This window comes from Eublepharis macularius, chromosome 11 (genome assembly GCF_028583425.1).
Source record: "Eublepharis macularius isolate TG4126 chromosome 11, MPM_Emac_v1.0, whole genome shotgun sequence".
Lineage (NCBI taxonomy): Eukaryota > Metazoa > Chordata > Lepidosauria > Squamata > Eublepharidae > Eublepharis > Eublepharis macularius.
The window spans coordinates 26785141-26811242 of record NC_072800.1 but is presented as its reverse complement, the minus strand read 5'-3'; the positions used below and the strand labels follow the sequence as shown (position 1 = coordinate 26811242).

General features: G+C 44.0%; 1 protein-coding gene across 1 annotated transcript in view; it reads right to left on the bottom strand.

Annotated features, from left to right (window-relative positions):
* Nucleotides 1–1343: 1343 nt before the first annotated feature.
* Nucleotides 1344–26102, bottom strand: part of TBX20 (T-box transcription factor 20) — a 46676-nt gene continuing 21917 nt past the window's right edge. Inside the window, exons 6-8 of the mRNA XM_054991788.1 lie at nt 17635–17711; nt 3550–3662; nt 1344–1684 (exon numbers count right to left, since the gene is read on the bottom strand). Of these exons, the coding sequence (XP_054847763.1) occupies nt 1344–1684; nt 3550–3662; nt 17635–17711 (531 nt within the window). The remainder of the gene's footprint in view (nt 1685–3549; nt 3663–17634; nt 17712–26102) is intronic.

Below are 26102 nucleotides of genomic sequence, written 5' to 3'. Positions count from 1 at the left end.
GATCTCCTCAATCCTTCTTATAAAACTGGGTAACCTAACAGAAGGCAGAACAAGGAGTAATTGCCCTGGATTGTCTTCTGAAATCTCTACTGATGTTAATAACAAAACAACAACAAAAATACATTAATCTACATGGATTTGGATACAGGGTGATAAATACGAAGTGAAATGCTATAAAGGCAGGGCGTGAAGATCCTTCACATTCCAATTTCAAATCATTTTTAGCAACTAATACTGTCCTTCAATTCCAAAACGCAGGTGTTTAAATTATTTCCATGATGCATGAAAAGCATATTTCTCAACTGAATGCTCTATTTCCATATACAATTTTCAGCGACTAGCCTGATTTTGCAAACATAAAGAGGAAAATAATGAGTGGAAAAATTCTGTCCGATACAGAAGAAATGACAGCCCTTTTCTGAGATTCTACAAGCATCCAATAAGCAGCTCGGGGGAGGGAAGGAAGCAGGATTAGGATAGCAAGCTCTGCCCCCAGCTGATGCACAATGATTGGAATGTATGCATAAAGCCTATGTATGTACGGTTCTTTTTATTCTCCATCTTCTCAAGGTTCCCAGTCGCATGGATAAAGTACTGTGCAAATACACTGATATGCTCATAGGCTGTGTAGGCTGAGGATGAATTTGCCATCTTGCCCTGCCTCATGCACGTTCATTCTATGCAGCCTGAACTACTGACAAGGCATCAGCCCCTGGGGATCGTCTTCTGTGCAAAACTCCACTGCAGTGAAAAAGATCTGTACATTATCCTTGGAGAACTCCCATTCCTTTCTAACAGGGCTTGTGATGGAAGAATTCCAGTGGATTCTCCCTAGTGCTCTTAATGCACTGGGGTAGGTGTTTTAAGATATATTTAAACAGGGTGGGGAGGATGGAGCATGGCATTTCCCTTCTGTTGCTTTCCTAGCAAACTTGATGCTGAAATAGCCTATACATGCTCAAAGCAACAAATATTTTTTTCCATTATTCATCAAGAGCAATGAAGTCCTAAGCACAATATTGCTTATTTTTGCCCCTGTTGGGAGTGGAAAGTCTATACACAATACAATTATACAACTGCTGCATGGATACAGCCCTCTGACCAAGTGGTTACAATGCACCGTTGGACAATTTCTGCAGCATTTGGAGTCCCGTTGGCTGCATCAGACATAGACTTCAGAGCCACTCCAAGATAGCATTTCCCTTGAAACCTCAGAGGAGGAATCTATCCCCCTTAACGTTTTATGCGAGCTGCGTTTCCCCCCTTGCTGTTTCACCACAGCCTTTCCAAGAGGTCCATCGTTATTTTGGGGCCCAGCCAGGGCTCCCTTCGTCTTAGGTCAGTCATACAAAAGGTGTCATCACAGCAGAAGAGTGGCGCAGTCCCTGGATTGCTGCATAAGGCCCCTGCTGGAAGTAATGGTGGTATCTGGGCATGTGAAAAGATGGGAATGTCGGCCCGCTTCCCTGCATGGAGCTGGCAATGGCTGAAGGGGTGAGAGGCATTCCTAGGCGGCTGTATGGAGGCAGGGACCCTTGGATTGGATGAGGAATCGGTGTGGCTAAGGATGCAGTACTGGAACCCAGAGCAGTCAAGGACTGTGGGTGCTGGAATCCAGGAAAACTTGAGGACGACGAGACCCAGGAACTGAGAGACAAGTTATCAGATGCAGTGAAAGCGGATCCTGCAAACAAAAGAGGTGAATGCAGCTTTATCATACAAGCAACTACATCCCTGTCAGTCGTCCTCCAAGTGGTACTGCTATCGCAGCAACACTGAATACACTTAGAGGACAAATGAAGGGGTCTTGCTGGATGCACCGCAGATAGTGGTGATCTTGGTCAAGTGGCTGCTGTCTTATCCAGCAGGATGAGAGAGAAATGTCAGCCCATGGTCTATTCTGAGCTAGGCAGTCAGGGTCAATGCAAATGGTGCCGCTAGAATCTATTTGGATGGCAATTTAGAAGGCCAGTACCACATTGCAAACCCTTACAAACAGCCAGGGTTTTGTTGTTTGGAAGCAAAAAGTGCCATCTTATCTAAAGCTATTCCAGTCTTTGCCCAATGTCAATGGGTTTAGACTGGACTAACTCCGCATAGGATTGCACCAAAAATAACTTTGGTTGGAGTAGATTGTTAAGCGTCGCTTCCAAAATTACACATTTCTCCTATTTGCAGATCTAAACTGTAAGAGGAATTAAGGGAAGAGGACAGTGCCAAAGTCATGAGATTTTATAACTTGCAAAACCCTGGTGTGATTTGCAGACAGCTTCTAGAAATCTGTACCTTACACATTCCATTTCAGAACTGACCATTCTGCTATAATGAAGATGCAGATCTTTGGCTATTCTGCTCCCCGCACAATGCTTTTTGCCGATACTTATTTAATTCATCTACAATGTTCTCAAGGCAGTATATAGAAAAAGCACAGCAATCAGATCACAACTGATATGCCATGAGTAAATAATAATAAAACAGCAGCAATTACAATATTTAAAATAGCCGACTGCAGGCAACAGGGTATAAATAAAGCTAAACTGGGAAATAAGACACAAACAATAAAGCCAAGCAGTAGTCAAGTCTCCCAAGCAACAAACATATAAAAAAGGCCTAAAGCAAAACAATGGGGGTGCCAAGCTAGGGCTACCAACTCCAGTTCGGAGAATTCATGGAGATCTATGAGCAGAATCTGGGCCTGGCAGAGTTCATGAAGGGGAAGGAGTTCCACAGGGATATGATGCCACAGAGTCCATCCTCCAAAGCTGCCATTTCCTCCAAGGAAAATGAAATCTGGAGATCAGTGGTAATTCCAGGAGAACTCCAGGCACCACCACGAACGAGGTTGGTATCTCTGTGGCAGGTATATGGTGTCGGGGTTGGGGGGAATCAACAAAACAAAATTCCACCACAAAAAAGGCTCCTGCCTTCTTGGCCACCTGCCTCATGTCAGTAAAGAGGGGCATATGGAATGAGGGCCTCTGAAGATAAATTTGGGCAACAGGGAAAAGCATATACAGAAGCTGCACGTGCCCTCGATACTAAGCAAGAGACTTCTGGGTACTGGTATACTCTGGTGATGCCATCAGCAAATGTCAGCACTCATGGGCTTTTCCATGGTGCACAGCTCCCAAGGAGTTATTGGGGAGGGGTAAGGGGAGGACAAAACCGTACTGTACAGGCTTCAGAAGACACACAGGGTCTCAACACTCCTCCAGGAACACGCACAGATGCTGTGTTCACGTTTACCTGCAACCACAGGAACTGGATGCTTCTATACGTAGAAGAGTGAAGCTGCTGCACTGTCTATGGTGTGTTTTGTAAGGGTGGGGCTTAAGCTTTTTATGCAGCTGCCCCCATGCTTGTGGAAGAGTTCTGTGAAAAGGAACGTCTTTCTAGTGCGCATAACATGTTTTTAGTGTATTTTATGAGAGCGTTCCTTCACCAAAATGGCTTCTTCCTAAACTTCTGAGCAGGGCTGGGCCTCGCATTGCCAAGAGAAACGGTGGGCTGTCAGGCATTGGGGGGGGAGGGGAGCATCACAGCTCTTACCTCTGCTTTGTGTTGCCTGGTTCTCATCTCCCAGAACGTCATCGTCTCCGCCGTAGGTCCTGATGGGGGATCGTGCATAGGAATGCTTTTGTATGAGGCTTTCCACACTTTCTCTGTGAAAGGTAACAAGCCACAGGCATGAACAGAGTCAAAGTCAACTATACACTGATTGCATCACTTCTTCTAAACATTTTTTTTAAATAATGAGCAAAGGGGTACAGAAAGGAAAAGTGGATTATATAACATAGTTGCCTAAAACAGAAGTAGTTATATATAATAGCATATATAAACCATAAAGTATTTCTCCCCGCCATCCCCTTCATCAAAAAATTTTTATATTCAACATTTTGAGTTATAGATTTAGTAACTGGCTCACTTACTGGTAATTGTTCTTAGATGTTCTTAGTTTTCAGCTACCTAATCAAAAAAAGCTTTCCATTTTGCCTGAAATTCTAGGATTCATCAAAGATTTCCAAGACAAGTTATCAAAAGCTTTCTCTGCATACAAAAACATAAATGCCATCTTTTCTCCTTTTTTCTTTGACTACTCAATTGCATTTAGGAGATATCTGATGTTATCTCTCATATATCTCTTTGGAACAAATCCTGTTTGATCTTCATGAATCACATCTGGAATAAATTATCTTAATCTCTCCGCCATTATTTTTGCAAAAAATGTATAGTCCACATTAAATAATGAAATTGGTCTATATGATTGTGGTAGTAATGGATCGTTCCCTTCTTTATATATTGTTATATTCGCTTCTTCTAAACATTATGTAATTGGTGACCTGGATTGCCCAGGCAAGCCTGATTCCATCAGATTTCAGGAGCTAAGCAAGGTTGGCCTTGGCTAGTAATGGGATGGGAGACCTCCAAGTAAGGCCTTGCTGTGCCGAGGCAGGCCCTGGCAAACCACCTCTGTTAGTCTCTTGCCATGAGAACCCCACCAGGGGTCGCCATAAGTCAGCTATGAGTGAATGGCCCTTTCCACCACCACCATTAAACGGTAAAATGCGTTTGAACCCTTTTGAACTGGTTACTTTAAGATATCTGGTGGAGAAAAATGAAAAGGTAATACAAGTTACAGATGCTGTAACGGGAGGGACAATAAAATAACAAGAAGACACTTATAACATCCAAGGGGGCAGCTTAGACAGAGGCCCCAGAAGATCCTTTAAAAGGTCATATAACATATTCAAATAGTGTAACATATGTACGGTTTGCTTTTCACTTTGGACTATTTAGACACATTTTTAAGCCAATAGATGGCAGGCCACATACCACCTTCCTGTGAGTCTTAATGCCGGCAGTATAATAGGCCCTGTAGCATGTTACAGCTTCTTCTTGGCTTTCTGTCTACATCCTGACAGCATCATATTTAAAAACATTGTAAACTATTTTACCCAAAACACTCAAAGCAGTAAAACACCAAATAATCCATTAAAAGGCAATCAAACAATCAATAAAAATCACCAAAAATAAAACAATTAGAGCTATAAAACAGCCAAGAGAACTTTAAAAACCAACAGGCTGTCTATTATAAAAGGAATGTTTTCCATTCTTTTCAGAGCCTTAAAAATATGTGGCTTTACAAACCTCGTAGTCAATTGCAGTAAAAGCGTTACTTTCTGCTGCTACCATTGTCACTTTCTCCCCTACTCTTAACTGGGACGTGGGCTTACATGGAGAAAGGTGTAAAACACATATAGGAAAACTTACTTTCTCAGCAAAACTATGACCTTCCATGCCCATTGACTTAAATTGACTTAGAAAAATGCTCAGGTTTTCACTGTTACTTCCTCAAACTACAAGACCAAATACAGACCACATACCAGCTACAGTGTCATAATTTGAAAAATGGGTGGAATTCTTTAACCGTATCTTCTTAACTTATAAAGTTATTAGTTATATGTATGATGAACATTACCTATTTAAATAAATCTCTATACCCCACCTTTCTTCATGGCTAATATGTTTTAAAATCTAAACCCATGAGTAATAATATCATAAAAACACCCACAAGATCAATTAAAAAGTCCCAGTAGTCAGATCACAATGATAATAAATCACTAAAAACCATCCTGAAGACAGTGTTTTGCAATGCCTCTCAGAGCCAGATAGCTGCGCTCTGTTGAACCTCTTTCGACCAAGAGTTGCATAATCCTGGGGTGATTACAAGACTTTGGCCGATTCCACGTGGCTTACCTGAAGCTGGGATGTTGCAGGATGTTGCGGATCATGCCGGAAAAAACGTAGAAGATCGCGTTTTCTCGCGCGAGTTTTGCGCGATGTCGTGCAAAACTCGTGCGAGAAAATGTGATCTTCCACGTTTTTTCCGGCATGATCCGCAACATCCCAGCTTCAGGTAAGCTGTGTGGAATCGGCCTTACTTTTAGCACTGCTGATTTGCAGAATAGGTGAGTGCTACCTAAATAAAGTGTCCCTTCCCAAGAAGGTCCTGACATAATGAGGAAAGGGATTCCTTAAGACATTCAGGGTTCCCCACCTTTTTCATATTTGTGGGCACCTTTGGGAGTTTGAGAACATGGCAGTGGGTACCATAGTAAAAATGTTGCCATCAAAGGATGGTCAAACCACAACACTTGAGGAGATTCCGCAAAATATTGGGAGGTACAAGCCATGCATGGTGGAGCCAGCTATTTCCAAATGGGTTCCACCTAGGCTCTTCCGAAGTACCTCCTACTCCAAATGAAGTAGAAGAAAGCCCAGACTATCTTTCCCTTTTAGAGAAGAGATGCTTCAGGAAAGAAACACGTAGCACCAGGACACACATTGGTAGGTGTCTTGGCAACCATGGGTACCGCATTGGGGAACGCTGTCCTTGATCATTAAGGCCTTCTTAGGCATTCTTGCTTCTCAAGGAAACGGACCCCTGAAGGCTTCACTAAATGGAAAACAGCTTGAAGACTGGTAGCCAAACAGCATTCACAAATGTGGCTTTTAGAAAACAAGAGCAAGTTGAAGCTATTTACTGATTTAACCTATTTATGAACAAAACCATGTCAGCTAGCAGGAGTCCCCAAAGACCAATCTGACCTGAGGCACTTCCAATTCGGCTGCTTGTTCTTGCTCTCATAGACAATCTAGTTAATTGCAGTTGTTAATACCTGGCATTTGGTAACAGTCCCCTCTACACTTGTTTGGTTGCAACTCAGACTTGCTAAAAATGTTTTGCATTTCATAGTATATCAAAAAAGGGTCGCTAAACAGCATAATAAATCCTGGGAACGGTGCATTTTCCTCCCTCTCTCTTACTAAGGGCAGTTATATGTGTATTGTCCTTGGATTATCGCTGGTATGATTACTTATGCGAGTCTCTTGTTTAAAAAACGTATGTATGAGGGTGAAGAGCAGGGGGGAGAATCTTATCGAAGTAATTTACTTGCAGGGACTGGAAGTGGACAGAAAGCAATGGCAGTTGCTACTGAGAGGAGGATATAATTGAATTATTGCCTTTTAAGTGATTGAAGACTCTGGCCATCCCTACGTTATCTCCCAGCAGATCTCACAAGGGAAGCGGGGGGGGGGGGGAATACTGCATTGGTTCTGTTATGGATTCGATGCCCTCTTGTTTCAAGCAATAGGAGAAATACAAATATATACTGTTCTGGAAAAATGAAAAGACAATAGGAGTGAGAAATTAAGACGGAATGAGGAATTAAGATCACTTAGGCCAAAGATTTTTGAGCTCATTTACAGTTCACCATTTATAACCTTGAAGGCAGACATCTTGTAACCAGCCTGAACAGAGAACATACACTTTTTACTGGCTTTCTATTATTATTTATATCCTGCCTTCTTCTTAAATAAGAAGTTAGATGGTTGGTATAAGAACATCTGGCTAACACGTAATGACTTCCTCTGCAACTAGTATTATGGGAAGGCCACTGTGGAGACGAGAAAGGCATTGGAGGGATGGGGCTCCTGTATCATCCACTGTTTGCTACAGGTCCATTTGCCACAGCCACCCCTTTCTTCACATCGCTGTTTTGGCAGTGGATTGAGATCGGGAGCGCCAAATTTGACTCCAGTGCCTCCAGCTGCTCATCATTACTCTAGTAAGGTGAGAAAAAGTATGGTGCAGGGGCTGGACTACTGTAACAACAACAACAGCAACAACAGTACTTATATACAGCTCTTCTAGACAGATTAGTGCCTCACCCAGAGTGGTGAATAAGTTAGTGTTATTATTCCCACAATACAGCTGGGGCTGAGAGGAGTGGCTGACCCAAGGCCACCTACTGAGCTCATGGCAGTAGTGGGATTCAAACCAGTAGAGTGCTGATTTGCAGACAAACCACTTAACCACTGTGCTACAGCAGCCCAGGTTCCAATCTCCACTCATTTATAAAGCTGGCCAGGACTGGGGACCACAGATACCACCTAAGTGCCTTGGGGGAAGGGCAAGAGGTAAATGCAGCCCATTGGATCCCACTTTCCTCCAGTGGAAAGAGGCTCCCCCCAAAGCACGACGTTTTTCTGTGGACTCTTCCGTTTCTCTGCTCTCTCCTTTGTTCCAGCCACCAAGCAGCCCCCATAAAGCAGTCAGAAGATGCTGCCAGCAGAATGGTTCACAGCTCTTTTTTAGAGCTCCTTGCTGTTATCTCAGCTAGAACTCGCCTGTGTTGCTTCTTCCATTTCCTTTGCCTTGACTGTCTTTGAATCTATATCTCTCCTCTTAGTTATCTTGCTTTTTCCCGGCTCCTGCTTCGAACTCAGCTGATACATCTTATCCTGTCCCCAAAAGATGCTCTACAACAGTGCTTAGTTGATTTCCTGCATAATGTTCACAGGTCTGTTTCATTTAGGCGTGCCATTTGCCCACTGGCAGTGGGCATTCCCCCATTCCCACCCTCAAGGATTCAAGTTTGAAGTGCTAATGTACCAGGGGGGGGGAGTCTATTCATGATCCCCCTGGAATTCAGAAAAAACAGTGTGCTATACAGTGATAGTCTTTAACCTTTCCAGACCCAGGACCCATCTTTAATACCCAAACAGCACCTTGGAACCCAATAGGTCACAAACACATTACAGAAGGCCGTGTAACATGAAGGTCACTTGGCAGGAAGAGAAGCACCCAGAGTTGTGACCTCACCTTGAAGAGGCTCCATGCTGCAAGCATGCATGAAGCGTTGGAGGACTGACTGGTGGAGGGACTGAGAACCAAGCTATAAGTGATGCCTGACACAGGTTGGACACCTGTTAGCGTCCCTCAAGTTTTGATGGGAAATGTAGGCATCCTGATCTTACAGCTTGGCTCTCCATTTAATTGTACAGAACACCCCACACACACACCCAGCGGAGGGGAAGGGGGGCACCCAGCGAGAGCCCAACACCTGCACTCCCAACCACATGTTCTCCCTCCCATAGACTGCAACTCTGTAAACTTCAATTAAATGGAGAGCCAAGCTGCAAGAGCAGGACGCCTACATTTCCCATTAAAACTTGAGGGAAGCTGACAAGTGTCCAACCTGTGTCAGGCGTCACTTGAAGCTTGGCTCTGAGGAGCTTGGCAACTGTAACAATGGGGATCAAATCTGGGTTGTCAGGTCTATGGGCTTGAAATGATGTCACTTCCAGTTCACTCCAGAAATCATGTCATTTCAAGCTCCATGGAGCACCCACAAGCCATTTCTTCATGTGCTCCACTTGCCTCCCTGCACCTACTGGAGGGGGGGGGGCAGCAGCTGGGGCAGGGGATCCCCACCTACTGGGGGGCTGGGAGCCTTAGATTAAATCTAGCCCCCATCCCAAAACCTGTTTGGCAGCTATAAGCATGGATAAGTCTTTAAATGGTAAGATCCAGGTACAAAGAAGCAGTCCCTTCTTCAATATTTTTCCTATAAACAGATGCAGATAATTTTATAAATCACCAGCAGACAAATCAATATATTTCCTATTACAATTCTACTCCATAAAAATACTTCAATGGCAATTTGAGACAGAAATTCAATTTGGGGTGTTCTTATACAGCACAAATGCACATTTTTCAAAAATAATACATATTGAGCTGGTCATTTTGTGAATAATTATACAATTCCAGTTTAATCTCAGAAAGCTTTGGATTCATTTATAACCAGATACTCATTACCCCTAACACTTAATCCCATTTTTCTCAAATGATAAACTTTGCCAGTAACATCCATTAAAAACAACCCTGTAAGATTGTCACAAATGCTATTATGTTTCTTCTAGAGATAAGATGAAGATACAGTCTCTGATCCAGAGCTGAATTTGGAATAATGGAACCAGTGCCTTCCCCCAAATCTGGATGCAAAATTAATACATATATTTTGTGGAAGTGTACATCCCCTAATCATAAACTGTCTTTGATATGGTCACAATGAGAGGTGGTATAAAAATATTAAACATACCTCAATAAGACAATTAATGCACAGCAGCTGTTAAGGGAACACTTGATAGAAGGACAATCATAAATACTGAGCAGCAAAAACTTTCCAAACGACTGAAGCCAACTGAAATAAATATGGCTTTGCCTAGTGCTGAAATGACCAAAAATGGCATTTGGTGGATCTCCCAAGAAAGACCATTCCATAATCAGGGTGCCACCACCAAGAAGGGACTGTCCACCTCCATATAGTTGGTCGGGGTTCCCGAAACAAGGACTCTGATGGAAAGTTGCACATACAACAGTATTTATATAGCCTCAGTGCCTTGCTTGTTTTACCTCTTCTCTACTGAACCAGGTACAGGTGGCCCCAGAGAGGTATTATATAACTGGCCTGGATATATGCCAAAGATAAATGAGTGAACCTTCTTGCTCTTTTCTCACAGCACCACAAGTTTTGGTGCGTGACACAAGTTGGCTACTATGCAGGCGGAAATCTATCCACTATTTGTTCTTGTTTCTTTTTTTAATTTAAAAAATAAGTTATTTTAAAACGAAAGTAAGAAATTAGACAAGTGCAGTTAGCTTATCAATTCAATGCATGGCAAGGAAAACTATATAACAGTATACAGAGCATATGGACTGGAAGTTCAACAGCATGCAGGACTTCTTTTGTTTTGAATTTCAAAGGCTTTTGTTTCACACAGGAGCCTCTTAGCACCTTTGGAAGAATGCCCAAGTTCCAAAAAACATCAAAACTGAGTCGCCTCCACAGGCTTCTAAGGCATAAAATAAATTCACTCAGCATCAATGTAGGGGAAAATGAGTGACTAACAGGAAACATTCAAACAGCAAACTGAAATGGCACACCACGAGACCAAACCCTCCACTACAAAAGACCTCTTTTTTCCCACTCACTCTCAGCAACATAAAAGCCATTTCCATTGCAGTGGTGGCGTGAGACTGGGAGCAGAGAAAACCCAGGCCAAAGGCCCACTTCGCCAAGGGCCAGTCACTCACGCCCAGCCTAACTTACTCCCCACAGCTGTTGATTCTCTCACTTATTGTTGGGCAAGCTGACTCCTGTGACCATGAGAAAGTGAAGCAGCAACTAATGACTGCCTGAAAGCAGTATATATGCAACACAAATCCAAAGTCACCATTTGGGAGTGAGAGGCAATAAATAGATTTAGAAGACAACACCACCCCTCTGCCTGATCTTCCCATGTTAGAGGACACATCTGCATAGCAGCCTACACTACAGGTGCTAACCAGGTCACCCACACCTCCCCTTTTCTGGGGTACAAAAGCATGCTTTTGGTGCATATTGTCAACTGTGCAGATTTTCCCTTAAATGCGTGGAGGTCAAGCATGCCAAAGGGGAAAGACTTGCCACTGGTTACAAACCCACCCACCCATCCCACACACACTTGCAAAATAGGCAAGCATTGAAAAACTACAATAAAACTTTTTGAAGGCAATAGTGCTAATATAAAAGATTCTGCCATAAAATATGACTACTGAAAAATACAGTAATCAATCAATCAAGTTTATTCGGTCAATGATTAGCAGAAAAATACAATAAGAGAGAAAACCTGTGTCAGCCCTGAGTGGAAAAACTGGAAATTCCTAGATGAATATCTAAAGTTGCTTTTGAGCAGACCCTCAGTCTATCAAGGTCAATCTTTTCTACCCTGACTGGCAGTGGCTTTCCAAGATAATTATGCTAGGAAAGTTGGAAGGTAATAGGAAAAGAGGAAGACTCAACATGAGATAGCTTAACTCAGTAAAGGAAGCCACGGTCTCCAGACCTGAGCAAGGCTATCGAGGATAGGATGTTTTGGAGGTTGTTAATTCATAAGGTAGCCATAAGTCAGAAGCAACTTAATGTCTCATACCACATTACGGGCCAAACTAAACCATACGTGCAACACAAATTCAGCTTGGGAATGCAGCTCGGTTGCAGGAGGGGCTTCAACCTTTCTTCCTGCACCATTTTTCCAAGCCGAAATGACCACCGGGGACGCCTGTTTGCCCCACTCTGGAGCTTTATTGTACTAAGTCCAGCACACAGAGCTCCACAGCATGGAGTGGGTCCCCGCAACTGTTTTGACTTAGGAAAACAATGAGGGAAGGAAGGCCAGAACCCCTCCTTCCCCTGTACTGAAATCCCAAGACAAACTGAGCCACTTAGGCACTGTAGTTCCTCAATGTTATGTGTGACTGCAAGTCAAATCAAGGGACACCCCCCCCCCAACCTCACCTGTATCATCTAGTTTGACTCTCCCCGATCCTTTGAACTAGGGATGCTAGAGACTGAATCTGGAGCCGGGGCTCATTTCAAGGGGGAATGCACAGGAACACAGTTCTGGCAGTTCCCCAAAGAGGTCACATGTTAGGTGGCCCCGCCCACCTGACTTTCAGCCATTTTGGGCCTGTTTCAGCCTGGATTGGGGCCAAAACGGCCCAAATCGGGCCTCTGACAGGTGGTGGATCACTCTCCCACTCAGCAGCGGCCTGATCCTGACCATTTGGGGCCCATTTTGGGCCATTTTCACCCCCCTTTTGCTATTTTGGGCCCAATTTCGGCCCAGAATGGCCAGGATTGGGTCCAAAAGAGCCGGGATAGGTGAAGTCAAGTGGTGTGGCATATGCTAATGAGTTATGCTAATGAGTTATACTAATGAGTTCCTCCAGCTCTTTTTCTATGAAATGACCCCTGCCTTTAACCATCTGCATGCAAAGCAAACGCTGTACCACTGAGCCACAGCCCTATCCCAAATATTTTTCCAGATACTATGGTAATACTTTACTTTTTGTTCCTACTTAAGGTGCTCCAGAGCTAAGCCTTGGCATTGGCAGCTGTTTCCAGAGCTGAGCTCACAGATTTCTGGAGTTGTGCCCTGAGCATGACTGTAAATCTGAAGTGGGAAGTTTGAAATTGCTAAAGTCACATATTTATAAAATCAGATTCAATTAGGCAAGAAAAGTGCAATTTCTGTCATCATGTCATAAAAAGATGCATTTTTCTCTCAGGTCTGCTGCAAGGAAGCCCAGCCGGTATTGTGAAAGATAGGAGCTGTTTTCAATCAGTTACAAGGAGCAATCCAATTACTAGATGGTTTAGTGCAGTAACTGACTCCCACCTAATTTAATTTCTTTAGGTCTCTAAAGATCAATTGATCTGATTTGCTTCCCTCCCTGAAGGCTAGTTAGGAAAAAAGCAGACTTAAATATCTGGAAATTAAATCCAAAGCTTTGTCCCACATTTACACTATTTAGGTCAACCCAAACACTAAGCGCGTTTGCCAAAGGAATGCTCTCTTGGAGGCTTTGCACAGTAGAGGTGACCACGAGGAAACATCCCCTGACATTCATACACAAAATAACGGTCTATTTTAGGGGGAACATTCATGAAACAGATTATCTGATTACAAGGGCTAATCAAATATCCACCTTTCACAAAGGTGCGGCTGTGAACTTGCGAACAAACTGTGCCAAAGCATATAAATGGACCGGATAATATTGTTTTTTCCAGAAGTGGCATTTAAGGCTCTATTAACTTTGCAAGTTGTCTTCAAGGTCCATACATCAAAGAAATTATTGAAATTACACAATGCTTGGCTTTTAGCATACGGAAGAAATAGGAGACCTTTCCTAGCATTTTGCAATTTGTCATCTTTATGGATTTATCCTCATAGCAGATACAATTGAACTTGCTCATCTCAATGGTTTCCAGAGAACATTATCTTTGTCCCAAAGAGGCTGTTGTCCCTCATCTAGAACTGTGAAGGTAGGAATGAACTGAAGGTTTACAGCAAAATTCATGTCTACCCGATTTAGATAATGTACACTGGGAAAATATATTCATAGATTTTTCAAACAATCAAATGTTATTTCAGGCATTTTATCAAAGTACATGGGAACAAAGGGTGGCCCATAATTTATTGGGTTGTTGTAGTCATGTGGTAAACCAATCATATAAGGAAAACAAGATTACACGTCAGTCGTTTAAAGACAACTTGGTTTTTAGAATTCATGTAACAAACCGACAGCTCAATCCTAAAGTTGTTCACTGCAAGAATTGGTAGCATCTATTGAGTTCATAGGACTTACTTCCTAGTAAGATCTGACATGTGATCTAAATGCAGAATCTGGCAATGGAAGGGCTGCAAGAACTCTTTCCCCATCCCCATTTTCCCCACAGGAAATCACCACTCCCGGAATGTTTTTACTTCCACTGGCAAAAGTTTGCAACTCTGGCAAGTTTTCCCCAGTGGGGATAAAAGCAGGTGGGGATGGCGATTTTCATCTGAAAAATGGGGTGAGAGGAGAAAGAGGTAAATATCCCTTTCCACTCATGTTCCCTTGAGTCCTATTCAGACCCAGAAACTTAGTCTAAAACTACCATTGTTCATTAATTCTGTTTTAATACAGAATTCAGACAAACGCGATTGCAGCACTGGGGCAGTTTCCACACGGCTTAACTTGTTCCGGAAAACAGCGAAATCTCACAAGAAGACGCTGTTATCGCGTCTTCTCACACAATAACAGCATCTTCTTGCGCGATTTCATGTGAGATTTTGCTGTTTTACGGAACAAGGTAAGCCATGTGGAAATGTCCTGGGTCGTCCCATGTTACAGTAAACATGCTACTAAGGCTTCCTCAGCCTGCAGTCCCTTAACATTTTCAGTCCTTCCTTCTTCCCACCTAATTATTTCCTGTTCCCACTTAATTACTTCCTGTTCTCCCAGGCACTAATTGATGCAGGTAGAGGAAGGATTTAAGTACTTTGTAGCTTGCCCAAGATCATTGCGAGAATGAAACAGGGAAAGAAAAACCATGTACAGTGTGCTCTAAACAATTTTCGTGAGATATACTAGATACTGTGTTTTCAGTCTGGGCACCAAGACTTCACTACAAAACAAAGGAGTTCTGAACAGATGCCTGGCTGCTTTGGAACTCCTTCCTTCCTCAAAATAATGTCCAAAGTCTCAACCTGTGACTGTAGATCATTATTATTCCTAATTTCTCAGGCAAGGAAAAGCTGACCTAAAATCACCAAGAATGCCCATAATTTTGATGAATTTTTAATTCAGATCTCCCAGGGTCTAAGTTGACCCACACAGGTAAGCATATGTTACAGGTTTGTATCACCTCTAGCATGTAGGTGGGGATCATTTGTTTGAAAGAGCTCCCATATGAATTTTCTATGCACTTTAGGATTCAGTTTCGTTTTCGCGGCCATGTCGGACGCTCCTCTCGGCAGGTCCGAGAAGAAGCGGCCGAGCACCCTGACCGGGCGGCTGATCTGCAAAGGTTAGCCCCCAGGGCTCCCAGGGAGGGAGTCTGGGTCCGGGACGCGATGGGAAGAGCCCTCTGGCAGATTGAGTCAGGGGGTAAATTGCCCGTTTGTCCCTATGGAGGCCGGCAGACGTGCGCGGCACCTTGTGTGCTGCCGGGCCATGGAAAACGGCAAAGAACAGGATTAGGCGGAAGCCTGTAAGTAAGCGAATCCCTTCTGTTACTACAAGCGCATGTGAAGGAGTGGTGGGATCTGAAGTTTAGAAGATTCGGATTTTTTCCCCCTCGCAGAGTCTCGGAAGATTGGCGGTCCCCCCCCCTAAAATGGCAGCAAAAAAGCAGAGTCCTGCTTTGGGCAAGTCAGTTTCGGCTGCCCTGCAGGGAAGAGGCGAGTCACTCGAGGAACTGGTGAAAAGATTGGTTACTGAAGCCATAAAACCCTTTGTTGACAAGCTGAATGAAACAGATCAAAGGGTGGGCTTAATTGAGAGCGATGTGAAAGCCATCAAGGAAGTAGTGGGGGGGGCAGAGAAGTCTGCTCGGGAAAATGCGTCACTTATGAGAGCAACGAACAAGGAGCTAAAGTTGGTGGAAAATCAGCTGATTGGGCTGCAAGTGGAACGAACACAGACCATTTTGCATCTCCAGAATGTTAAAGAGGAGGAAAACGAGGATTTATGGGATCTTGCCTCGGAACTTTTAGCGTCACCCGCGAGGGCAACTAAAGAAGAAGTAAAAAGCGCCATTTTGGGAGTCCATCGGGCATCTTCAAAATATGCAATGAAGCGGCAGCTGCCTCGCGAGATCGTTATTGAGTTCTCATCCAGGAGGGTCCGGGACAATATCCTATATAACTCATATAATGCAGAGTTGGACTTTCTGGGAAATAAAGTCAAGATATTGAAGGACGTTCCATTTTTAGTTCGGAAGAGAAGATTTAAGTATAAAAAGCTGGCTGCTCTTTTGAGGGAACGTGACATAAAGTACAAATGGCTATTTCCGGAAGGAATCGGATTTAGTTATAAAGATCAAGCTTACAAGATTAATTCGGAAGATCAGCTAAGGGATTTTGTGGACAAAAATCCAGAATTTGGGCCAGACATCAAGCAAAAAGAAGAAGATTCGAAGCCTGAAGGGAGGGGGGAGGCAACGAGCGCTGCGGCTGTAGCTGCTCAGAGAGAACTGCGTCCGAGGCCCGGGGGGGGGAGGGAGATTTAATTTGAATTGTAATTTGTATTTTGTAAGATCAACCATTCCATCATTACTTTATTAAGCTATTTTTTAAATTATGGCAGTATGAAGGGAAAGCATTGAAGTATAGTGTTTAGTGTTTGTAAGTTGCCTTCCCCTTTTTTCCACCCCCCCTTCCCCCTCTTCTTATTCTCCCTTCTTTCCCTTCCCTTGTACTATTGTAGTTTTTTGTAGTTTACTGTTTTAGATGTTAAAAATAATAAAAATATATATTAAAAAAAGAATTTTCTATGCACTTTGAGTGGTCTGTAGTCTAGTTTATGCTAGAATAATCTTGGTGGTACTGAAAGATTCCTGTGTATATCCGGGAGAAGAAGTCCAAATATCCAGCAAAGGAAAATCCCAGAACTTTCCCCCTGAAGTGAAAGTTTTGGGCTTGGTGCCCAGTTTTGCACATGCAAACAGACAGGTTAATAGGAGCTTCCTTTTGCAGATGCAGAAAGCATCCCTTCCCCCTCCCCAAATGCATTCTGATGTCCATTAAGGATTCTGCTACAGGACGTTTCTGAATATTTGAATTGGCTCTACTGAGCTTGGACCTGACAGGTAAGTACATGATAAAGGCTTGATATGATAGGGTTGCTGTAGCACAGTGGTTAAGTGGTTTGGCTGCAAATCAGCACTCTACTGGTTCGAATCCCACTACTGCCACTGAGCTCAGTAGGAAAGGAGTGGGTAAGCCACTCCTCTTGGCCCCAGCTCCCCAGCTGCATTGTGGGGATAATAATAACACTAATTTGTTCACCGCTGGGAGGGGCACAAAACTGTCTAGAAGAGCAGTATATAGGCACAGTTATTATTATTAAAAGTATCAGAAGTGAAAGGCAAATGCCAAAATTATGCTGTCATCTATTTTGACAAGGTCATGCATATGTATATTAAAAGGTCCAGAAATAACTTGTTGGAAGCACCAAGATCAATATAACTGCAGTAACCCATTAAGAATCATCTTCAAACAGTTCATAATCATTTTGAAAGAAGATGTGATCCCTTTCATGGGACAAGATAACATTCAAACGCATCACTTCATAGACAAAATGAAAGGATGCTTTTCATCCCAGCTCTCTTTATCCCAACTATCTCCCAACTCTCTTCATCCCAACTATTCCCTCTTTATCTTATCAAAATGAAAAAATAAACAACCAGCCTCCATTACCTCTCAATATCGGTGAGTCTGGAAGAGTCCCTGAATCCTTTGGCAAAAGGGTTGCTGTCAATTTTCAGCTTGGTTATCTGGAAGCAGAAGAGAGAATGCAACATCTGCTATCAATCATGCAGCTTACCAAGAGGGACCCAAACTAACTCATCCTCAGAGAGTTCTTTGCTGAATCTCTATGGATTTGATTTCATCTCCCAATGAGGAAGGGGATAGGCAGGTATAATATATGTTTGCTAGGATTCCAGTGTAGCCGGACTGTCTTTGATATTCTTACATAACTGGAACTAATATGTTATTTAGCCTTAAAAAGCATGTGTGTATGAGGAGGGAGGGAATTCTTGGAAACTGGAGGGCAGCATCTGATAGTGTTGCCATCCCATCACTGGGGGGGGGGGCATGGGATCCCCACCCCCAGCTCCTGCCCCCTGCTCTGCTCACCTGGCCAGCAGGGAGGAAAGGCACCTGGGGGAAACACGTACACAAAGTACACACACGGCTTTCTCATCACACCAGAAAATGATGACATTTTCTGGCATGATGCAAAAGCTATGAGTCACGCCAGGGAGGGATCCACTAAAGATCACCCCACACAGCACGATAAGGACGAATGGAGGCGTGCACATGCTTTGCATGTGCTCAAGGGCTAAGCCCCTGCCGCCCTCCACCCATGGTTTCGCCCACAAGGGCCCTGACATCCCTAGTGCCTGGGGATGGTAGTGTTTGGGAAGGGGAGGGAACTCAGTGGGTATGTGATGGCCCCCTCCAAAGCAGCCGTTCCTTCCAGGGGAACTCATCTCTGTAGTCTGGAGAGCAGCTATAATTCTGGGAGAATTCCAGGCCCCATCTGGAGGCTGGTGGGCCTGCGGGAGGTATAAATGGGGACCTTCAGCCTTTGCTACTACCCCATTTAGGTGGCTTTTACGTTCTGCTAGGGGAAAGGCACCCTTAAGGGGCTAGTCTTTCCCCCCACTAACCTTAAAAGCAACTCTGGGCGTAACATTTTACTCGCATCCTCCCAGGGTCCTGAAATCCAACCAGGGCTCTGGAAAGTTTCAAGGTCTGTGCCAGACACACATGGACCTGGCTGGGACCATGGCATGCAGGGGGGGGGGGGCGCTAAGCCTTTCGCCATGACATTTTCCCAACCTGGAGCCATTATTTGCCCTGCTGGACAAAGCACAGGAACGGATAAGCTACATGTAAGTTTCTCCAATGGAGCAAATAGCAGCTCTTTGAGGCTTTCTCGGGTTAGGAAAACACTGCAGGGGTGAAAGTTTAAACTCCCCCTCCCCTTGTTTTGGAGGTCCCAGTCCCAATCAGGCCTGTACATCCCTGAGAATTAAGTTCCCAGCACAAAACTCACATCACACGCCTGACTGGCAGGAGCAAAACAATGTCTAGTTAGTCCCCTAGAGGAGGGGGAATATTGAGCAGGAAAATGGCACGGGGGGGGGGGGGGAGAGAGTTAAACCCAACCTACTGTCCAGTCGCTTTTCAGGGCCAAATAATTCATCAACAGCTCTAACATTACCAATAATTTAGCCCCAAAGTAAATCAACAGTGTTTGGGGCAAGAATTGAAGTTCTCCTCAATGCTGCTTACAGCAGAATTGGAACTCCTTGCTAAATAAGAACAGAATAGATGTGTGATGTGTCTCACTTTAAGGCAACTACCAAAGCACAAGTTGTGTCTAAAATGTTTGAGGGGCTTGCTTGCATTTTCAAACGGCAATTGCCAGTACCAAAGAAAGGTCCATTCCCATCTTCCAAGGAGAGCCTGGAGACCTCCAGACCACCGGAATCCATTCTCATTGAGGGAGTGGCAAATTCAGAGGGAGAAATCTCTGCCCTCACATCCCTGCAGAGTTCACTGTCCTCCCCAAACTCAGTCCTCTCTAGGTTCCACCCTCCAAAGATCCTGGACATTTCCAAACTGGAATTGACCACCCTGCTTACGACGGTCCTCTTGAGTCAAAACTGACATGTACGGTGAACGCATGGAGGACAGTGGAGTCATTCCCTCCCTGTGTTCAGCTGAACGTATGCATAGGGCATTGTGTTTGTATTGTACAGCTATATACGCGTACAGGCTCAGAGCCAAGCTACAAGTGACGCCTGACACAGGTTGGACACTTGTCAGCTTCCCTCAAGTATTGATGGGAAATGTAGGCGTCCTGATCTTACAGCTTGGCTCTCCATTTAATTGAAGTTTACAGAACCCCCCCCCCACACACACACACACCCAGCAAAGGGGAAGGGGGGTGCCCAGCGAGAGCCCGTCGCCTGCACTCCCCTCCTGACCGCATGTTCTCCGTCCCATAGACTGTCGCTCTGTAAACTTCAATTAAATGGAGAGCCAAGCTGCTACATTTCCCATCAAAACTTGAGGGACGCTGACAAGTGTCCAACCTGTGTCAGGTGTCACTTGTAGCTTGGCTCTCAGACAGCCCAACCAGGGAAACTTCAGAGCTCTTGATCATGTGTAAACAGCATGTTCAGGATCTATAGACATGTTCAGATAAATACATACAATCCATTTCACTATTTATTTTGCTATTATTCATTCTGCCTCTCAAGGCAGTTCACAAATTAAAACAATAAAATCATAAAAATAGCATAAAAACCATTAACATTTAACCCAGCCATTAAAACCTTAAGAAGTTTCAATTATGTTGATATCTCTGGCATTAACACTGATTGCATTACCTTTTCAACTCGTTTCAGTGACAAGAGAGCCCAGTAACCACAAAACCTGCCTTAGTGGTTGAATTGTTGATACTGTCTCCATAGAAGAATCGTTTTACAAAATACTGAGTGCAGATGAAGATGACAGAAAAATGCATGCCTTCCAATATGCTCCATTAAAAAAACCACTATTGAATCGAATTTAATAGTTACAAACTGGAGACCACACACTTTAGAGAAGTGAGAGCTTGTCTTCTTTCATGTTTTGCAGAATTACCCATCAGAAGCATATGGGTAGGGAAATGTAAAAATATAAATAAAATAGAAAAGATACCTCCTACCCCAGAGATACTTCTGTACTGCTGTAGCAGAGTGGTTAAGTGGTTTGGCTGAGAATCAGCACTCTACGGTTCAAAGCCCTCTACTGCCACGATCTCAGTAGGTGGCCTTTGGTCAGCCACTCCTCTCAGCCCCAGCTCCCCAGCTGTATTGCGGGGATAATAATAACACTAACTTGTTCACCACTCTGGGCGAGGCACTAATCTGTCTAGAAGAGTGGTATGTAAGCGCAGATGATGATGATGATTACATTGAGCCAGCTTTGCCCATTCATTTCAATGGAGAGGCAAGTGAATGCGTGCATCCTTTTGTGATTACTGAGCAGCTCCCCATCCTTGATGCAAGTAGGAAAGTGGGCGGAAGAGCTCCGTGTGTGTATTGAAGCATTCATGCCCATAAACTACTGTGCTAATTCTACACAAGTTCAGCTGAAATGCAGGGAACTGCTGCTTGCATTTAACCAGGCCACAAAAACAAATGCACGAGTTCAAGAAAATGGCAGGTGTTTAAAGAACTGGATGGAAAGAAGACAGTGAAGGAAGAATAAAGGAGATTCAGCAGGAAGCATTTCCGGAACTATCACAGCTTTGTTCCTAAGCAGCGCAAGGGGAGTTTCCTTACAGGTAGGTAATTTCCCTGCCTCCTCCTCCTACTTCACCCCTCCGCACCACCACCAAATTGTGCTTCCGAAGGTCAAGGTGCTGTGTTTTTATTCTGTGCGCTTGTTTGTTGTTTGCCTAAATTATATTTTTGCCATTCTTTGTAAGCCTCTTGGAGTCCTTTGTTGGGGGGAAAGCAGGATAGAAATGAATAAATAAATAACTTGAGTACAAAAATGCTCTTCAAACCATTTCACAAATAAATCAAGAGAACATCTGAAAGAAAGCTAGGGGGAAAATGAAATTTGACCTACAATTCAACTCTGTTGCAGTGGCTTGACTGCCTAACAAACGCATGACCTTTAAATCTTAAATGTGAGATAGTTTGTTGAAAGTGTAATGTATTTAGCCCTTATCTAATAACCAGCAGAAATGTAATCAGGCTTCTTAAAACCAGCACTGAAAGAAATGGCAAAAAACGAGAGGTTCCATTTTCATTAGTCATACATAATACGACAGCATCCATCTCTCGGGTTTCCAGAGAAGTTCCACTGGGAAATTCAGCAGTATTTACGGTATGTGCCTAAGGATCAAACCAAAGCTTTCTAAAACTGATTTATCAAGGCAAACCCCATTTGTTTCCGTGCTCGGCTCCAAGTTTAGAGATTACTGTCATCTGCGTGGGAACGGTCAATGTGTATCCTCTCAGCAAATCCATTCTGTTGTTCGTTGGAATAATTAATTCATATACCGTTTACTCCGGCATAGGAAATTGATCAAGGAAACTGGGTTGCAAAACCTGGGCCATTTGGAACGCAGAATAATATCTGATCAAAATATATTCATCTGCAATCCTGTGAGGACAATGGACACTTGGCAATGAGCTGCTGCAACTTGATCAGCCTACCAAAGACTATGCACTGGCACCAAAGTCTATCCAGGGAGTCTATCCAGCCCCCTGGATAGACTCCCGGATCCAGTGCCCGTGGTGGTCTTACGACAAGCAAAGGATGATGACACTGTTGTGTGTTTTGATCTCCTCACTAAGGTACAGGGATTTAATCCACATTTCGTAGATCATTTACCAACATTTTGGTCAATTTCAAAAGCTGCCGCCATTAATCTGGAAATATATATATATATATTTTTTGTAAGTGACGTACATCTGTAAAACCTCACTGAATATAGATTCTGTCTTAGCAGAAGAGCTCTTCTAAGGTATAATTCATGCTGCCACATCTAAAAACAAAATTTGAAAGGCTCACAGTGACGTTAGTTGTTGTAGATTTTCCAGGCTGCATGGCCGTGGTCTTGGCAAGATCACGGCCATACAGCCCAGAAAATCTACAACTAACGTTCTCCGGCTGTGAAAGCCTTCGACAACATATCTCACAGTGACTGTTCTATTCTTATGCAGGGCAAATAGATTAATGTATTGCAACCCATTTGGTTAACAGCCTAAAGGTGTCTTTAACTGGATGTCAAAGGCCTACTGGAAACTGATTCTAATGAATGTCTACTGTGTCCGCCACCACCAGTGATCAGCACAACGTCAGAAGACAATGCTGGCCTTTTATAGATAGAGGAACTTCCTCATGCATGACAAAATGCACATTGCTGGGAGCATGAGATTCATGTTCCCCCATCTGCCACAAAGCTCCTTTGGAGACCTTGGGTCACTCTCTTTCAGCTTCACCTACTTTGCAGGGCTGTTTGAGGACAAAATGAGAGAAATCCATGCATACGGCCATGAGCTCCTTGGAGGAAGGGAAGGGAAATGCCATATACCTTAAAGTTTAACTGATAGTATAGGGGGGGGGGCTGGCACATTGGCTTAGCAGGAGACCATCTATGCATGCAACATCTCCAGTTAAAAGCAACAGGTGGTGAGAAAGAAGACCTCTGCATCACAGCTGCTGCCAGTCAAAGTAGACAACGCTGGCCTTGATAGAGCAACGGTCTGACTCAGTAGAAAGTAGCTTAAATAAGGTCTGTGGTTTAGTTGTAGAGCATGTGTTTTGCATGCAGAAGGCCCCAGGTTTAAGCCCCAGAATCACCAACGGAAATCATCAGGAAGTCAGTGATGTGACAGACCTCTGCCTAAGACACTGGACAGCCATTGCCATTCAGAGTAGGCAAAACTGAGCCAGGTAAACCAAGGGTCTGACTGAACCACATAGGCATGGTTCATGGCTGTGACAACGATCCTTTGATCTGGAATGATAGACAGACAGACAGAGAAATCAAAGGATCCTTGTCACAGCAGTGAACTATATATATGCATGCTCCAGGGTTCTGCAAATCAAATAAACAGAAACTATGCACGCACTGTGTTCAAAACATTTCCAACTTGACAAAACTGAGGATGTTGCTGCAATTAGGTAGAGACCATGGTGGTGAATAGAGTCCGTCTCTGTGGATCTGCAAAAGGGCTCTATAAGGAGTGACCAGTCTCTGGAAATGATCTAAAAAGGATCTTGTTCTTCCTTTTGTGGGCCTCCCTGCTAGGTACCTGCCTGTTGTCAACTCTGCTGGCCCCACAACCAGCTGTGGTTAGTTCACGCTCACGTCTCACTGCTTAATCGGAAAGCCCAGCCTAGTCTGTATGTTGGCAGGGTGTTAGAGGATGTTGCCTCTCTCCCATGCAAGCAGTGGTCTTGTGATTCTCCAATGACACCTCCAGAAATGGCTTGGAGGTGAGCACTTTTATCCAGGATCAGAGAACAGTTTCTTCCGACACGGCTCAGGAAACATGTCAAAAAGCTCTTTTGAGGTTTACAGAAAATAAAAAAAAATAAAAAATAAGAAGATATTCCTCATCCAAAAAGTATGCGAAGTGTTCCATTTAGATACCGTGCAGAACTGGCTCCAGTGAAGCAGTTTAACTCGAGAAGTTATATTCCCATGCCATTTTAAAAATTGTTCAAACAGTTTTGAAAAGTCACGGGCAAAAGCTCTTTCAAAAATCTCACATAGTTTCCAATACGGCAAAATGACAGGACTAGGGAGTGCATTGGTCTGACATTACAGCAATTATTCTAAGCAGGGTTTTTTTTCAGCTGGAACGTGGTGGAACGGAGTTCCGGAACCTCTTGAAAATGGTCACATGGCTGGTGGCCCCGCCCCCTGATCTCCAGACAGAGGGGAGTTTAGATTGCCCTCCGTGCCACTGGAGCAGCGTGGAGGGCAACTCCCCTCTGTCTGGAGATCAGGGGGCGGGGCCACCAGCCATGTGACCATTTTCGCCAAGGGCAACCCACTGAGTTCCACCACCTCTTTCCCCAGAAAAAAAGCCCTGATTCTAAGCAGCGGCATCTTTTCATATAATTCAGGGAGTTGCTCCCTTTCAGGGAGGTGTGCTGGGCAGTGCCAAAGTCATTGCCTTTAAACAGAGTTTCCCCCAAACTCTGATAGCTGAAGCCCCTTTATTTGCCAAAACTGGAGACGCCCATTATTCTTTCTACCCAAAACAGGCATCTTGTAAGGGGATGCAAAAATAGAGTTTCTCTCTTCAGAGGAACCTCCCTGTTGTTGATCTTGATGTGTCACCTGACTGAAATGAGGCCATCCCACAGCATGCAGAGATGCAGCGGGCAGATGCCATGTACTGGTAGCTTCAAGAAAAAGGCTTTAGTAGCAAGTTTCTGTACAGCTGCATTCCGATTGGCCGGGATGTTGAGCTGGCCAATCAGGATTCCGCTACAAACTAGTGAACTAGCGAATAGGGTTTCTGGATACTGGGTGTTTGCTTTTGGTTGAATTGAATTATGGGCATGTTTTTGGTGGGGAGTTGAGTGTTCTATAACTGCCATGTTGATGGTGATGTTCCTGTTAATAAGAGTTATTGGAAATCACTTGAATTGTCATACCCACTATATAATAGCAGATACGTGACCCCCCTCTTACCTTCTACCCAAGATGGCTATAAACCACCTTTCAGGACTGGCAAAAGGATTTACTTCCTCAATCCAAGAGTAATGAACTTGTGGGATGTGCTACTGCAGGACACAAGAGTAGCTACCACTTTAGTTGGCTTTAAAAGGGAGTGAAATAAATTCATGGAGGATCGATGCCCATCGATGACTGTTTGCCCTGATGGCTAAATGAAAGGAAACTCTTATGTGCTGCAGTGCTGACCCTCTCAGTACCGATGGTGGTAGCCAACAGAGGAAAGGCATTGGCATTTGAGGGCATCTGACTGGCCACTGAATGCAACAGAATGCTAGCAAGATGGACCGCTGGTCTGACCCAGTACATCTGCTCTTATATTCTTAACCCTAAATGAAGATTGATTCTGGAGTTTAGAGTTGGAGTCTGGGTTCTCCGCCCTGTCTTTATATCACACATGACTTGCAGGTTCACCTTAGTTTCTATCATTATAGATCAGGATCCCAACAGATGGGAGAAAGGGCTTTCTGTCTTTCCCCAGCATCGTTTTCCTGAGTAGAGACGGCCTGGGGGGCGGGGGGGCCATTTACATGTAGCACATCAGTACACACACAGCCCACGATGAGGTGAATAGCACCTCTGGGACTGTTTTGGATTGGGAAACCAGCACTGGGAGGGAAGAAAGAAGGCCCTTCTTCTGACACGCCATTGTCCCTGTCTGAATTGGGGCCTTGTGTTCTGGCAATTCAGTTCCCAGCAAGGAGCTCGCAACCAACGTATGGCTGACTGAGTCAAAGTCATGTCAGGAATCCCAGACACAACACATGGACAACTGTAATGTGTAGCTTGGCCCTGTTGGGCTGAGTTTTGTGCGCTTGTTTAATTTTTTCAGTCTGCTTCTATTATTCAAGATGCTTTAAAAATATCTGCTGCTATTTTCATTAAAAGTATGCTA